Consider the following 15,681-nt stretch of genomic DNA (forward strand, 5'->3'; position numbering starts at 1 on the left):
GACGCACCGAATCACATATATATTATGCAAATCCCAATTAATTAATTTTAATGTCTGTCAATTCACATTTAATGTATCGATTATATATATAAATTAGAGTAAATTACTAAGTTGTTACCCAACTATAATTTTTTTATTTTTGAACACCCAAATTGAAAAACTTGTAAAATGATCATTAAAGTTATATTCCTCTTTATTTTGGTTATTAGTGACGAGTGTTAGGTGAATTATCACAATATATTGACATTAGTTATCAATAGAATATAAATTTAGTGACTATTTTTATGTTTTGAAATTGTAGTGATAAAAAATTAATGGACGTCTGAGCTTAACGTTAACATATTGACTGAAATATGATATTCATTTGAGATTATGAGATCAAATTTTATCATATCTCATTCAGCAAGTTAACTTCCAGCTCAGACTACCGTTAAAATTTTAACAAAAAAGAACGAGTTTGGAACATAATGAATAACAGGGAATTATCTTGTAATTTTTAATAGTCGAGGGACTCAACAAAACAACTCCCTATAGTCAGGGGACCATTTTGTAACTTTTAATAGTCGGATGACTCAATAAAATAATATCTTGTAGTTAGAGGACTTTACCCTACCATTAATTAGGCAATAAAATATCATAATATAGGGTAAACACATACTTTTATTATGTTTTCGTATCAAAAGTTTATTTTAAATCATACTTAAGTTTAGTTTATGTTTCATTTTGTTAACCCACCGTTAAAAACTTAATTAATTGTGATATTAACGTGTCATTATAAGGTAATGCCTAAGGATGGGCATGGGTCGGGTTGGGTCGGATTTTTGGTCCACCCGACCAAACCCGAGAACAATGACTTCTCCACCCGAAATCTAACCTGACCCGACCCAAACGTGACCCAACCTTTTGAAATAAAATCTGAACCCGACCCGAAATAATAATAAAAATATTATTTTTTTTTAATAAAATAGTGATTTAATTGAAAAAAATAATATGTAGAGGGTATTATTGTAATTATTCCTAAATATATAGGGTAAATTTTTTTCCAATTCGGGTTGGGTCGGGTATTTTCACCCTAAATTCGAATCCGACCCGACCCGAACATCACCTTTAAAAAACCCGACCCGGCCCGAACCTAATTTTTTTTAAAAAAAAAACCCAACCGATGGGTCGGAACCCATCGGGTTCGGGTCTCATGCCCATCCCTATAATGCCACGTCAATAGTTTTGTTAATTTTCTAACGGTGGGTATAAATTGAACCCTAAATTAAACATTAAGTATAATTTGAAAAAAAAATAAAATTTAAATAAAACGGAACAAAAATAATAGTTTAGATACTAAACATGTATTTTACCCTAAAAATAATACTAAATTTTATACGATTTTTAAACATTCGAAAAGACTCAAAAGACAACACAGGGAAAAAAAAAAAAAAGCAAAGGCTATTGGTAGAGGAGTTGGGATGGTAGATTAATGCAAAGAGAGGGTGAAGAGCAGTCGGTGACGGAGCTGTCGTTTTATTTGACGAACCCAAACCACTTTCCTTTCTCCTTCCTCATTTAGACAACAAATTAACGTTATCAGCTTTTTTTGTCTCTCCCTTTTGCAATAATATTCAACAGTCAACCAACTTTCCATCTTTAAACTCACACCTTCATCTCATCTTCAAATGGTGTTTCTTTGAAGAAAATTAGAGTGGAAATGGAACAAACACGAGTTTTGTAAAGCAAGAGGCAAAAGGGTTGTTGATGATGATCATGGACTGGAATTGCACAAGATTCAACTTACTTGGATCTTGTCAACCGTAAATATAATTCCAGAAAAAGGAAAGTTACCCATTGTTGTTTTCGTTTGTTTAGATGGCATGGCTCGCCCATTTTATCGATCACCTTTCGGGGACACGACGTTGACCAAAGTTCGTTGGGGGATTGGCTTGAGACGCCAACCGAGGAAATGCGTAAGTATTTCAACAGTTTGGAGATTCTTGAAGCTGTTATCATCACTGATAAAAACACCGGCAAATCTAAAGGATATGGCTTTGTAAGTTTTCTCTAATTCCTTCTATATCTGTATATTGTATGTATGTGTGTGTATCTGAATGATTAATGGTTTTCTTGTAGGTCACTTTTCGTGATCCTGAATCAGCAAGGAAGGCTTGTGTTGATCCAAATCCTGTAATTGATGGAAGAAGAGCAAATTGTAACATTGCTTCACTTGGAAGGCCTAGACCTTCACCGCATTATAGTGGAGTTGCAGCATCAGTGCCGCCATCGCCGCCGCCGCCTACCGTCTTTTATCCACCATACGGGTACCCAACTTACAGTCCTGAATATTTGTATCACCAAGTAAGTGTTTGAACCTCTAAAAAAACATTTCCCAAGTTGAAAATTCTATTCAATGTTAAGCCATTGTGGTTCATCAGCTTAACAATGTTATTGAATGGTGGCATTACAGGGTGTCTATAATCCACAAATTCAGCGCCACAATACTATCATCAACTCTATGGACCATCATCATCAATGGGGTCCCCATATTATTATGGCTATTCTTTGCAAGCTCCAAGGGGAACATTTTCTGCACCACAGGCTGAACGTTTCCTGCACCTTCCTATCTTTACTACCCTACTCCAATGGAGGGCTCCTCCTCACATATCCTCCTCCCCAACCCTTTCATCTCACTCGCCATCCCTTTCCCTTTCCCGCTCCTTCTCCCTCAGGTAAATTTCTCTTCAATAATATTTTTCGAGTTCCCGTTAAGTCTGCTATCACAATAAACACCATAGTACTTAAAATGCATCTATGATCATAAACACCATAGGACTTAAAATGAATCTATGATCATAGGTGTATGTTGTTCGGATTCCTTTTAGAACTATACATGTTCGACATGGATATCGATATGAAAAATATCACATTATAGGATACATATTCATATCAAACATTCACATTAGAGTCGGAGTATATATCTAGGATGATGGTTGGTTGATTCATGCACTTATAGAGAGCCCCACTAACCATGGTATGCACTGCAATGCTTTTGATATGGGAGAGTCCCAAATTATCATCATTATATGCTGAGGCAATCGTCTTTGCTAGCTGTTTTGGCGTTTAAGTAAAAACAGTAACCATCTTAGCTATATCATATCAGTTCTTAAAAGTAACTGCATAAATCAATTGATTTAATCCCTTTGTATGTGTATAAGGACTTAGCATGGAGGATAGGCTGGCACATGGGGCAATGGCCCTCTTTCTCAGTGAAAAATCACTTTCAGGACACAAATACTTCAACATAAATAAAGATCCAGAACACCATAGCTTTAAAATGTTTACTCATACACACCGAGGGGACTGACTGAAAATTTAGATTTCTATAATTTAAAGTTTTTATTTATATTTATATTGATAATTATTTAGTCCCCTGAAGTCCTTCCTGCTCATACACATACTAGTTTTGGTTGCAGAATCACAGACTCAACAGCATACCACCACAGAAACAGAAGCTGGTGCCGTGACATCTGAAAGTCCGAAAATCTGAAAGGGAAGAACACTCATCCCTGCCAAAAGAAACGTTCAAAACTGTAAAATCTTGATGAGTTTATTAATGTTCTTCATTATCCACCTCATTTCACTCTTACATTCTCAACAATTTTTAGCCATGGTGGACACTGCAATGTTCCCCCCCACCCCGCATTGCTGGGAAAAGGAGGACTAATCAACCACCCTAGGCAGATTTCTTTGTCTTTTCAGTCTTTTTTCCTTCTTTAATTCCCAAGAAGAGAAAAAAGTCATTATTAATCTTATATTTTTCCCACAAGTTTTCATTCATTCAATAAGAGTTTAACATCCTCTTACAAGATTGTCGGCATCAGTTATGATGGATAAACTCCTGATAGTATTTTTAATAGTATAATTCTAAAATTTCAAATAATTTATATACTAGATTTTTTTCTTACATTCATTGTATGGATAAATAAAAATCTTTATATAAATGTTATTGAACTAAATTACAACAGTATAATTAAATATTAGTGAAACATATTTTGACAACTAAAGTTCACCAAAAATAATAATTCTGAAATTTATTGTCATAACCATTTTTAGGTGAAACAATTAATATTATTTTAAAAAAACGATTATGACTTTAATTTGAAAAAATGGGTGATTTGAAATTGATTTGAATTAAATTGAAAAGCAGCCGCCATCAACCTTGGGTTAGGTAGGTCGAATACCCAAAACGTCTTTTAAAAACAATTTTAAGAAAAATATTTTTTAAGACAAAAATGGTCTGCGTTTACAAAATTACTTTAAAACTGGTTCGGGAGTCGATTACGCGTGGGGAAGGGTAAGCACCCACAACGCCAAAATTAGTACTATGTCGCTACACGTTGTCGTAATGATGGAAATTATGAATTGAATCTATACTTAAAGTAAGATCCATTTATTGAAATATAATTAATTTGCTTCAAATGATTTATATTAGGGAAAATTCTTTAACTTGAAAGAAATCTCGAGATAAGCAATCCTCATCGGAAAACTAACTCGTCTATTTCTTAATAGTAAAAGAATATTCCCTCCCTCATGGAAAATAAAAAAACAAAATCGAATATAAAATGAAATCGATAATTGCATAAAAAAAATTAATAAAAACACATTACATTGTTCAAACATGAAATAAAATGAATTAATCGACTAAAATGAAATCCATCATTTCAAAACCCATTTCGTTAGAACATGTGTCGGATTGTACACTTCGACCAAGTGATACTTTCCACGCCGTTCTACAAATTCGCATTCTTGAAAATATTCCGATAATATTAACAAATAAATAAAATAAAGAATCAAATAATGAATAAATAAAAAATATAATGAAATATAATAAATAAATAATATAATATATAATAGTAATATATACGTATATAGTAAAGTGCAAATGCAATTAACATACTTATTTATTTATATATACATAGTTGATACGTAATTATATAAAACATTTGATAAACATGGTATCTGGAATATGTATATACATATTATACTGTAAAGGACTAAACAGAAATTCGCAATGACAATTAATAATTTACCTAAAGGTATGTATACCAAACAGTGACCGAAATGTAAACAACAAATTAAAACACTAATATAATGAAAGTAAAGTTTCAGTGAATGAAAAAAAGGTTTGTAAATATTTAAAACTAGTCAAACATAACCAACAATGGTACAATACATAGCATGGTGACTTAAATATAAATGATAAAAATTAGTGCTCAAAACATAATAATACAAATTTCATTTGATGGTTACAACGAGATATTACAAACCAGAAGGGACCTACAATGATATACCCCAAACCTTGAAGAACACGTGTGTGAGAGATTACATAAGGACCAAAGTTGATATTATCCCCTAAAACCCAAACGCGCGGGTAAGCTTACAAAGCTATGAGGACTAATTTGATAATAACCCCAAAACAAACACACTGAACCCCTGACCTTTCGAACGGCGTCATTTTGAAATTGAGATATAATCTCATTTAAGGGTTTTTTTTCTTTATTTCTCATTTGTTTCAGCCTGAGAAAGAGAGAGAAATAAACTCTCTCAGCTCTTTCTTCACCCCTCTCTTCATACCCTCGCCAACCGAGGAAAAAGAGCCAAAGCCCAAACCATATTTCACGGTGGCCGGGATACAAAACTAACGACCAGGGACCCCAATCGATACTCTCACCAACCAATATCCACCCTAACAGTAACCTTAACTCAAAAATAGAGCATAGAGCCTAAACCCTAAAAACTGGTACAAAATAATGGCCATTCTTACTTCAATGAAGCTCTCTCTCTCGATGAGAGTCATGACCACAAACGCAATGAATGGTAAGTACTCTCCCTCTTTCTATTGTTTTTTTTGGTTTTCCTCTGCAGGCTCTCTCCACTCTCTGTCGTCTTCCCTCTTTTTTTTAAAACCCTTGCATGTGTGCTTTAATCCTGTCTGTTGTGTGATGATGATGCCTAGGATGTAGGGCTTTGATTACTCTGAGTATAGCTGAGTGAAAATCCCTATTTTTGGGATTTAGGGATTTTTTATTTGGGGTTTGGATTTGATTACTGTCGGGTACTGATTTGGGTTGTTGACAGGCTACTGTGGATGATTGACTGGTTCTGATCGGCTCCGATGGCGGCGGCGGCTAAGGGGAGCTTGGCTGGGAAGCTGGAACATTGAAAGGCCACGAGGCAGTTGAGTTGTTAGGGGATTAGGGTTGAAACCCTAATCTATTTAGGGTTTGAAACCCTAATATAAATGGGTTCTCTTGTTGGGCTTCAATTAGGTCAGATCCAGGTAGGGCTCTGGCTTTCTTTGTAATATGGGCTTCGGGCCTACAAAAAGAAATGTAAATAATAAATAATAATTAAAATAAAAACAAAATAAAAAAGACCCGGACAAAAACGAGTGTTTACTGCCCCTCTTTACACATTTTGTGTTAACAGAATAGGGCAAAGACAACAAGAAAACACGTTTTTGTCTGGTTCTCTCTTTTTTAAGCTTAGAAATTGGACAATGTTGGTTGTTGGGGATGACACTACTCATACGTGATGAAGAGTTCGAGTCATCTAAGGGTGACACGGATCCTACATGATGAGGACATCTGGTCGAGGGATGACACTGCTCATACGTGATGAAGAGTTCTTGGCCATCTTTAGGAAGGGTGATAACTCGGTTCCTACGCGATGAGGACGGCTGGTTATCTAGGGGTGACACGACTCCTACGCGATGAGGAGATCTGGTCGGGGGATGACACGGCTCATACGTGATGAAGAGTTCTGGCCATCTTTAGGAAGGGCAATAACATGGTTCCTACGTGATGAGGATGTCTGGTTATCTAGGGGTGACACGGCTCCTACGTGATGAAGAGATCTGGTCAGGAGATGACACGGCTCATACGTGATGAAGAGTTCTGGCAATCTCTAGGGATAATGATTTCAAAAGAAACCGACTCAAAATGATGTTTCAAAAGAACTACGTGATGAGGACGTCTGGTTATCTAGGGGTGACACGGCTCCTACGTGATGAAGAGATCTGGTCAGGAGATGACACGGCTCATACGTGATGAAGAGTTCTGGCAATCTCTAGGGATAATGATTTCAAAAGAAACCGACTCAAAGATGATGTTTCAAAAGAAGCAGACTCAAAGATTGTAAATTTTGTTTCCAAAGAAACAGACTCAAGGATTTTTCTCAAAAGAAACAATCTCAAAGGTTGGTTTTTTCATTAAAAATTGTCTCAATAGACAAAATTTGTTTTTAAAGAAATAGAATCACATATGATTTTGTTAAGAGACACAATCTCAAAGATTTTTCAAAAGGAACAGACTCAAAGATTTTTCTCACGAAAAACTGTTTCAAGAGAGACAAAACTTTGTTTCAAAAGAAACAAACTCAAAGATTTTGGTTTCAAAAGAAATGACTCAAAGATTTTTTCACGAAATTGTCTTAAGAGAAACAAAACTTTGGTTAAAAAAAATAGACTCAAAGAATTTTTTCAAAAGAAACAACTCAAAGATTTTTATTTCAAAAGAAACAACTCACAGACTTTTGTTTCAAGAGAAACTAACTCAAAGATAGGTTTTGTTTCAAAAGAAACAATCTCAAAGATGTTTGTTTTAAGAGAAATTGTCTCAAAAGAGACAAACCTTTGTTTTCATAAAAACAGACTTAAAGATTTTTCTTCAAAAGGAACTGTCTCAAAAGAGACAATTTTGTTTCCAAAGAAACATACTCAAAGATTCTTTCAAAAGAAACTTTCTCAAAAGAGACAAAATTTTGTTATCAAAGAAACATACTCAAAGATTTTTTTTTCATTTTGTTTTAGGTGAAACAGACTCAAAGAATTTTCAATAAAATCTGTCTCAAGAGAGACAAAGTTTTGTTTCAAAAGAAATAGACTCAAAAATCCTTTGTTTCAAAATAAACGACTCAAATATGATGTTTGTTTCCAGTGAAACAAATTCATAATTTGGAAAATTGTCTCAAGTGAGACAACATTTGTTTTTAGAGAAATTGTCTCAAACGAGACAAAAATTGTTTTTGAGAAAACGATCTCAAGTGAGATCATCTTTGTTTAATGTGAAAACAAATTCGAAATTTGTATCTCAAAGGAAAAATGTCTCAAATGAGACGAAATTTGTTTTGAAAAAAGAATAACAATCTCAAGTGAGATTAATTTTGTTTCAAGTGAATCAAATTCGAAATTTGTATCTTAAAGGAAAAATGTCTCAAACGAGACGAAATTTGTTTTTTTAAAAAAATAACAATCTCAAGTGATATTAATTTTGTTTCAAGTGAATCAAATTCAAAATTTGTATATCAAAAGAAAAAATGTCTCAAGCAAGACGAAGTTTGTTTTAAGAGAAAACGATCTCAAATGAGATCAACTTTGTTTAATGTGAAACAAATTCAAATTTTGTATCTCAAAGGAAAAATGTCTCAAGTGAGACGAAATTTGTTTTGAAAGAAATTGTCTCAAGCGAGACAAAATTAGTTTTAAAATTCTCAAAATTTATGGAAAAATGTCTTAAGCGAGATAAAATTTTGTTTCAAGAAAAACACCCTCAAAGGTGATAAAAAGTCTGTTTGTTCCTGCATGTTGAGGAAATGTATTGATTGTTGAATTCAGGAAGCCAAATCATTGCTTCTTCAAGTTAGAGACATCTGGTCATTTCTGAGCTTTGATTTCCTGAGATATCAAAATGATGTATTTATGGATGCCTAATCTTTGATATTATGATGGATGTCAAGATGAAATTTATTTGAAGTTTTATTGAATTTGTCCTCAAGAGAGGAGAAAATTATACAATAATGAGTTTTCCCATCTATTATTTCAATCATTTGGTCTATAAAGGGAAGATGAAAATGATATTTTCAAGTAAGAGAGTTCAACTTCCTGTAATCAATACAAACTCGCCATCCATTTTAAACTCTTGTTGGCACTAACTCCCCTTCTTGATTTTCGACCACTGTGACTCCCGTTTTCTTGGGAACAACATGAATCAGAATTACCCAATTACTATATGATATTGGATAGATTACGTCTGCATCAAGGAGTTTATGAATTTCCTTCTTTACTATATTCATCATCGATGGATTTAATCGGTGTTATCCTTCTCTTGATGGCTTTGCTCCTTCTTCGATTTGATCTTGTGCATGCAAGTCGAGGGACTTAATCCTTTAATGTCGGAAATGGTTCATCCTAGGGCTTCTTTGTAAGAACACAACACCGTGACCAAAGCTTCCTCTTCTTCTTCGGATAATATATTCGAGATGATCACTGGTAAGGTTCCATTTTTACCTAAAAAGGCATATTTTAAATGTTCTGGTAACTTCTTTAATTCTACCTCAGGTGCCTGCAAAACAGAAAGTAAAATTTTAGTTTTAGAGGAAGGTAAAAATAAATCAAAATTGATTGAATAAATATTTTCAAACTCCCTTTTTTCCTCTTTGTGGAAAAGTTCAAGATCCCTAGAAAGATTATAAGAAAAATTAGATTTAATATATTCATCAATTAAAGGATCTAAAAGATCAATAGAATTAATTCTTTCAACTCGATCCGGGTATTTCATTGCTTTGTAAACATCAAATTCAACGATCTCACCATCAAATTCCATTGACAGTATACCACTTCTAACATCGATCTTTGTATGTACGGTGCTCAGGAAGGGTCGGCCTAAGAGTACTTCGGAATAAGAATCCGACCTATCATGTTCCATGTCAATGACATAGAAATCTACAGAAAAAAAATAATATATCGACCTTTGCTAAGACATTTTCCATCATTCCTACTGGATAGATTACGGACCGATCAACCAACTATATGGTAACTCTCGTTTCCTTCAAAGGCTCGTTAGTAATGATTTTATAAATAGAAAATGGCATAACGTTGATTGAAGCCCCTAAGTCACACATTGCACGTTTAATTTTAAAATTACCTATTTTACAAGGTATGGCGAACATACTTTGATCCTTCATCTTTGGTGGGAGATTTCGTTGAAAAATTGCAGAAACATGTTCTCCCAAATTTACCTTTTCGTGGCCTATTAATTTTCTTTTTATAATGCAAAGCTCCTTTAAAAATCGAGCATACCTCGGTACTTGTCGAATACTTCAAGAAGAGGTATGTTAACTTGAACTTTTGAAACACCTCTAAGATCTCCCTTTCTTCAGATCTTTTATCACACTTTAACAATCTTGATGAGAAAGGTGGTGCGATTTTATGAGAAAGAGAATGTGCGTCAAATGTACCTTTTATTTCTAGAGGTAGCGTTTCTTTTTGTTCTTCCTGATGTGAGGCTTTTTCTTTTGGAACATAACGTGAGATGACTGTTCCACTTCGGAGTGTGATGAAACTAACCTTCTCTCTCGGATTTAACTACATTTGAGAATGTAGTCTTCCTTGTGATTCCAATTTCCCCACAGATTGAGCTAGTCGGCTCACTTGGTTATACAACTCATGAAAATGTGTCTCGGTTCGGCTTTGGAATTTTTCATGGGATGCAACCAGCTTTTCTTGGTATGCAACCAATTTTTCATAGGTTGTAACCAGATTTTCTTGTGAAATTGCTAATTTTTCCTATATTTCCTTTTATAATGGCTTTTGCGTTTGCTGCTGAGGAGGAGGTCTTGGTTGATAAGCTAGCATTTGATCAGTTGCATAGCTGAAATTTGTGTGGTCTCACCATCCCAGATTATAAGTATTGTTATATGGGTTGTATGGTCTTGGTGGAGGACCTGGAAAGTTTCCTACGACATTGATTTTTGCATTGCCTCCTTCTTGTATCATCATGAAGTAGTCTGTTGGATGGTCTAGCTTCCTGCATATCCCACATGCTCTTGTTACCCTCGATTTTCCTGCAACAAGGGAATTAACTACTTTAATTAATTTATCTAACTTATTTTCAAGGGAAAATGTACTTATCTCGTGAACCCGTCGGCTGAGTTCACTTGAAAACTGTTGAGAGTTGGCTGCCATGGTTGAAATCAATTCTCTCGCTGTTGTTGGGGTCATGTTGACTAATGCTCCTCCACTGGCAGCATCTACCATTTTCATTTCCATTGGTAAAAGTACTTCATAAAAATATTGAAGTAACGTTTTCTCACTTAATCCGTGTTGTGGACAATGTGCGAAAAGCTTTTTAGATCGTTCCCAATAGTCATAAAGACTTTCTTCGGTCTTTTGCCGAATGGAAAGAATGCTCCTTCGTAACTCGCTTGCTTTAGCCGTTGGGAAGAACCTGTCAAGAAAATTTGACTCATGTCAGCCTATGAATTAACTGAATTCGGAGGAAAATAAAATAATTAATATTTATCCAAGTTGGTTAAAGAGAAAGGGAAAGCCCTCAATTTAATTTGATCTTCGGTAACTCCCTGTGGTTTCATGCTAGTGCAAACCACGTGGAACACCAACAAGTGTTATTGTGGATCTTTAGTGGGAAAGCCGTGGAAAGTTGGAAGAAGATGAATAAGTCCCGTCTTTAATTGAAATGGAGTCCCGTCATTAGAAAAAGTGATGCATAATGGCGTCTGAGTAATAGGAGCTGCGGCTAGCTCTCGGATCGTTTGTTCTTTTACTTCCACCATCTGTATTTGATCTTCGTTATATGCGTATGTTTCAGAGTTTGTTTTTGGATTTGATTCCATTTCTGAACTATGCTCTTCTCGTTTCTTTCTTTTTTTCTCGAAGCGTTTGTGTGTGGATTCTTCGTGCTCGTACTTCGATCTCCGAGTCAAGATCTACTAATTCACCCGGGTTTATTTTGGTCATAAATCAAAAACGAAGAAAAATAAATCAGTACTTTCCGTGAGTCCCCGACAACGACGCCAATTTAATAACTGTCATTTTGCTATCAAAATAATTACGAATTCTTAATAAGTAAAAAATGAGAGTAGAATAAAGAAGCAAGGTCGATCTACAGAGACTCTGGTGTTTCTGATTTAGTGGACTTTTTGATTTAGAAGAAGATAGAATTTCATATAAAGATAAAAAGATAAGAATAAAATAATAAAATAAATAATTAAATATAAATCGTTTCAAATGGAAGATAAGAATAAAATAATAAAATAATAAATAATAATTATAAGATAATGATAAAGATAATATAAAAAAGGGGAGTTTTTAAATTGTTTAAAGAAATAAAATGAGAAAAGATTAAATAAACAAATAATAATAAAATAAATTGAGATAAATAACACTTACAGCCTTAGGCTTTAGCTTTGCCTTAAATTCTTCGGATCATCGAAATAAATTTTTACTTCAAGATTCACGTCGGCTAATTGTCTACAAGGACAACTCCTTGTGACTATGCTTTGTATATTGAATGTCCAAGTGCACTCTTAAATTTCGGTTTGTGAGTTGATCTAAGCAACAACAATGTTGTAGATCTTTAAAACATTGAAGTTTGAAAAGTTGTCGACTTGGATTATGTTGTTTCAACAATAACTGATTCTGATCTCAACTTCCTCTTAGCAAACAATTTTACTAAGTGTGTTCACAGGAAGTTGAATGTGTTTCAATAAGCATGTCCTTCATCCCAAGTTAACCATAATAACATTCAGACCAACGCCGGCTTTTGGTTTTGAAAATCGTTTTGATTTGAAAATAAGCCCAGAAAACATAGAGAAAAATCCGAAGCGATTTAAGTGCCTTACAATTCTCACGTTTGGAATTGAGTCTTCGCTTTAGACTTCGGCTTAAAAGAAAATTAGCTAAGCATGACAAAAAATTAACTAAGCATGACCAAAGTCATACTTAACATATTCGAAAACCAAACTTTAAAATTAAAAAAAAATCGAAAACTTGAAAGGAAATAAAAGAGAGAATTTAATAAAGCTAGAGAGAATAAGAAGAGTAAATTCTCAGTTGTTGATATATATGTTTCTAGGCTTACCCTGAGAGGGTATTTATAGCCTTCAAATCCTAAAAACGAGGTAAAGATAATCCTAAAATAAAGAAAATAAATCATAATTAAAATACTTAAAACTATTTAAACTAAAATACCTAAAACAAAGATAAGATAAAATATAATATTTAAAATAATATCATAAAACATGAGTTTAATTTAAATTAGAATTGCAGAAACGAGTGGTTGGTTCATTCGTTCTTCTATAAGCGCTGATTGAACCTTCTAGAATATGTTGATGTCATCGCCTCGTCAGATGGTTCATGTCCAAAGTCATGCCCACTAATCCAGCTTTGATTCCGAAAATAAAAAAAACTGCAAAATTCTGTCACTTTAATGCAATTTTCAGAATCTAGCGTCCTGCACAGAAACTGAATCAAAACGAACAAATAAATCACAAAAATCAATGATTACGGATCAATTCAAAAGCAAAATAATAACTAAATAAATCACTTATCAATAACCAATTAATCACAATAAAGATATCAACAAACAAACCTAATACCTATCGTATCGCGGTAGTACTCCAAACCAGACCCGCTTTTAAAATGCTTAACTTTGGTAGCAAAAGACAATTCCTTTGGAAGTTTCTTTAGATTTAACATCATTTGCCAAAGCATTAATGAATGGTCCTCACTAAAAACATCAGAGAAATTGCTGCAAGTCAACAAAGACGCAAAAAATAATATTAAGAACAAGGAAAGCGGCCAGAAATAGAAAGTAGAAAGGCGTACTACATTTTGCCAAGCAATGACTTAAAAGCAAAGGCTACCTAGTAACTTGACAAAATGATCGTTTATCAAGTTCTGGAATACAAGTGTGGCATTATTATACGGGCTATAGCTACCATGTCACATATCAGCAACTCAAGAATGGAACTCCAGTCAGCAAAATGATCAGGAAGAACTGATATCCCTATTTAAGTACTTAGTACAATGGCGATTGCCAATATTTCAGTCATTGAACTTGAACAAATGTAACGTTTTAATCTTTTAGTGTCTCCTATAGGAGATGTATGAATAGTGTGTGGATGGTAATGTTTTCATCTGTTGAGAATGGATATCTTGACGTCTGCATCTCTATCAGGGAACATCACCGATGAAGGAATATGTCACATTAACAGATATATCATATTTCCAGAATGAATGAATTTTATCAAACTAGAAATCAACCTTGAAAAGAGATAGAACATATATACCCGGTCCGCATTTGGTTGAGCCCACCATTTGTACGAACTAGAATATAACCTCTGACTGATCAGGAGCTAAACATAAAATAACAAATTGAAGAATCAGTTTACAAGTCTCATGTCGATACCTTGAAAGAAAATTTTCAAAGTTAACTTTTACCTGTATAATTGGAACTAGGCTGTATGCAGGGCACAAAATCACGATCTTCAGGCGGCTTCCAAACTTCTCAAAATTCAGATTTCCACTGGCACCGTCAAACTGTCAAATCAAAAAGAGTGAAAAACATGAAAGACGAATAACTACCTTGCATCAATAAAGGTCTATGTTGCCCCGACTTCATTTTTGTTGAAGAACCATACACTCATGTCCGACACATATATATAGGGATACAACCTTCAAGATTCTCCAAATACATGAAAAATTAGAAGAAGAAAAAAATCTGACCATACCCTTGTTGGAAACATACTTATTCCGACACTCATATCCAAGTTCGAGTAACATAGATAGGGGTATATACTAGACTTAAACCAACAACAAGCTAGCAAGTAAAATAGATAATAAACAAATTAAATACCATCCCGAAAGGAATTTTACAATACCCAATCAAGTTCTAATAAAATGGCTTATAGAAAACAAACAGGGTACAATGTGAAGGAATATAATCCAAGAATAACTAGAATTTCTTTTCATTCATTTTTGGAGGGTTTCTTAATGTTAATTTTCTCAGCAACCAAACAGATTATTGAAACAATTTAGAAAAAACACAAAAACCTTGTGAAATGAAATAGGAGTCTTGAAGAGATGCGGCGGAGATTGCAGTTTCGATAAATGAGGCGGAGCCTCCTCCTTCATCCACCTTTTCTCACTTAACTTCTGGTAATTAAATTCATGTTTCTACAAAAAAAATTCAAAAAACAAAGAAACGATAATTAAATTTCACATTTTATAACCAAAAAATGATGTCACATTTCCGCAAATGGAAAAACAAGTAAATATCAAGCAGGCAATTGAAGAACACGATATTAGAGAGAGAGACTTGAGTGACGGTAGGGAGCTTATAAGTATCAGATAAATCAGAAACACGGGAACAAGGGAACACATGTCCGTATCCAGAAAGCAGTCCCACCAATGCTATGGTGCATATGGCGCACATTAGTATTTTCTGTAGCAGCACAACCGCCGCCGCCCTCCGCCTCCGTCGATGCATCATTTCCTTTCCCTCCTAATAGAACAAACAAAACAAGAAACGGCCTTCTCTTTGTTTTCTAAACCGGAACTGCGAAGCGATGCACCGCCTTTATAAGACAGAGCAATTGAAATGAATCAAAACCTCTCTTCTTCTCCCTCCTCCTATTGGGTGTGTTTTTTTTATTTGTCTCTGTGATAGCGAGAGAAGGATACAGCGATCAGCATCGGTTTTTCCCCTCTATTTTTGTCAGTTAAAAAAAATGTGCAAATTAGTCTTTTTCGATCCAAAAAAAAAAACAAAAAGAAACCTTAAAAATTAAAAACAAACAAAAAAACTATACACATTCTAAAAGTACTATAAGATCTTC

The 15,681-nt window shown here is 34.2% G+C and overlaps 1 protein-coding gene and 1 pseudogene across 1 annotated transcript; one reads left to right on the forward strand and one right to left on the reverse strand.

The window, feature by feature from the left end:
- Positions 1 to 1,686: 1,686 nt before the first annotated feature.
- On the forward strand, positions 1,687 to 3,643 carry LOC120176780 (annotated as a pseudogene).
- A 9,637-nt stretch (positions 3,644 to 13,280) lies between these two features.
- Positions 13,281 to 15,345, reverse strand: LOC120176791 (O-fucosyltransferase 7-like). Its single transcript, XM_039183128.1, has 6 exons — positions 15,162 to 15,345; positions 14,897 to 15,019; positions 14,285 to 14,383; positions 14,108 to 14,199; positions 13,441 to 13,592; positions 13,281 to 13,306 (listed from the first exon to the last, which is right to left on the reverse strand). The coding sequence occupies exons 1-6, from the start codon at positions 15,333 to 15,335 to the stop codon at positions 13,281 to 13,283; spliced, it is 666 nt and encodes a 221-aa protein (XP_039039059.1). The 5' UTR covers positions 15,336 to 15,345.
- Positions 15,346 to 15,681: the final 336 nt, after the last annotated feature.

The sequence above is a fragment of the Hibiscus syriacus genome, unplaced genomic scaffold (assembly GCF_006381635.1).
Source record: "Hibiscus syriacus cultivar Baekdansim isolate YM2019G1 unplaced genomic scaffold, ASM638163v2 tig00112254_pilon, whole genome shotgun sequence".
Taxonomy (NCBI): Eukaryota; Viridiplantae; Streptophyta; class Magnoliopsida; order Malvales; family Malvaceae; genus Hibiscus; species Hibiscus syriacus.

Excerpts from the sequence above, each read along its gene's own strand:
- LOC120176791 (XM_039183128.1), bottom strand. The coding sequence starts at position 15,335 with ATGATGCATCGACGGAGGCGGAGGGCGGCGGCGGTTGTGCTGCTACAG. Across the intron at positions 14,200-14,284 it reads GCCTAGTTCCAATTATACAG|CTCCTGATCAGTCAGAGGTT; the intron begins GTAAAAGTTAAC and ends TTTTATGTTTAG. Across the intron at positions 13,593-14,107 it reads ATGTTCTATCTCTTTTCAAG|CAATTTCTCTGATGTTTTTA; the intron begins GTTGATTTCTAG and ends GTTGACTTGCAG.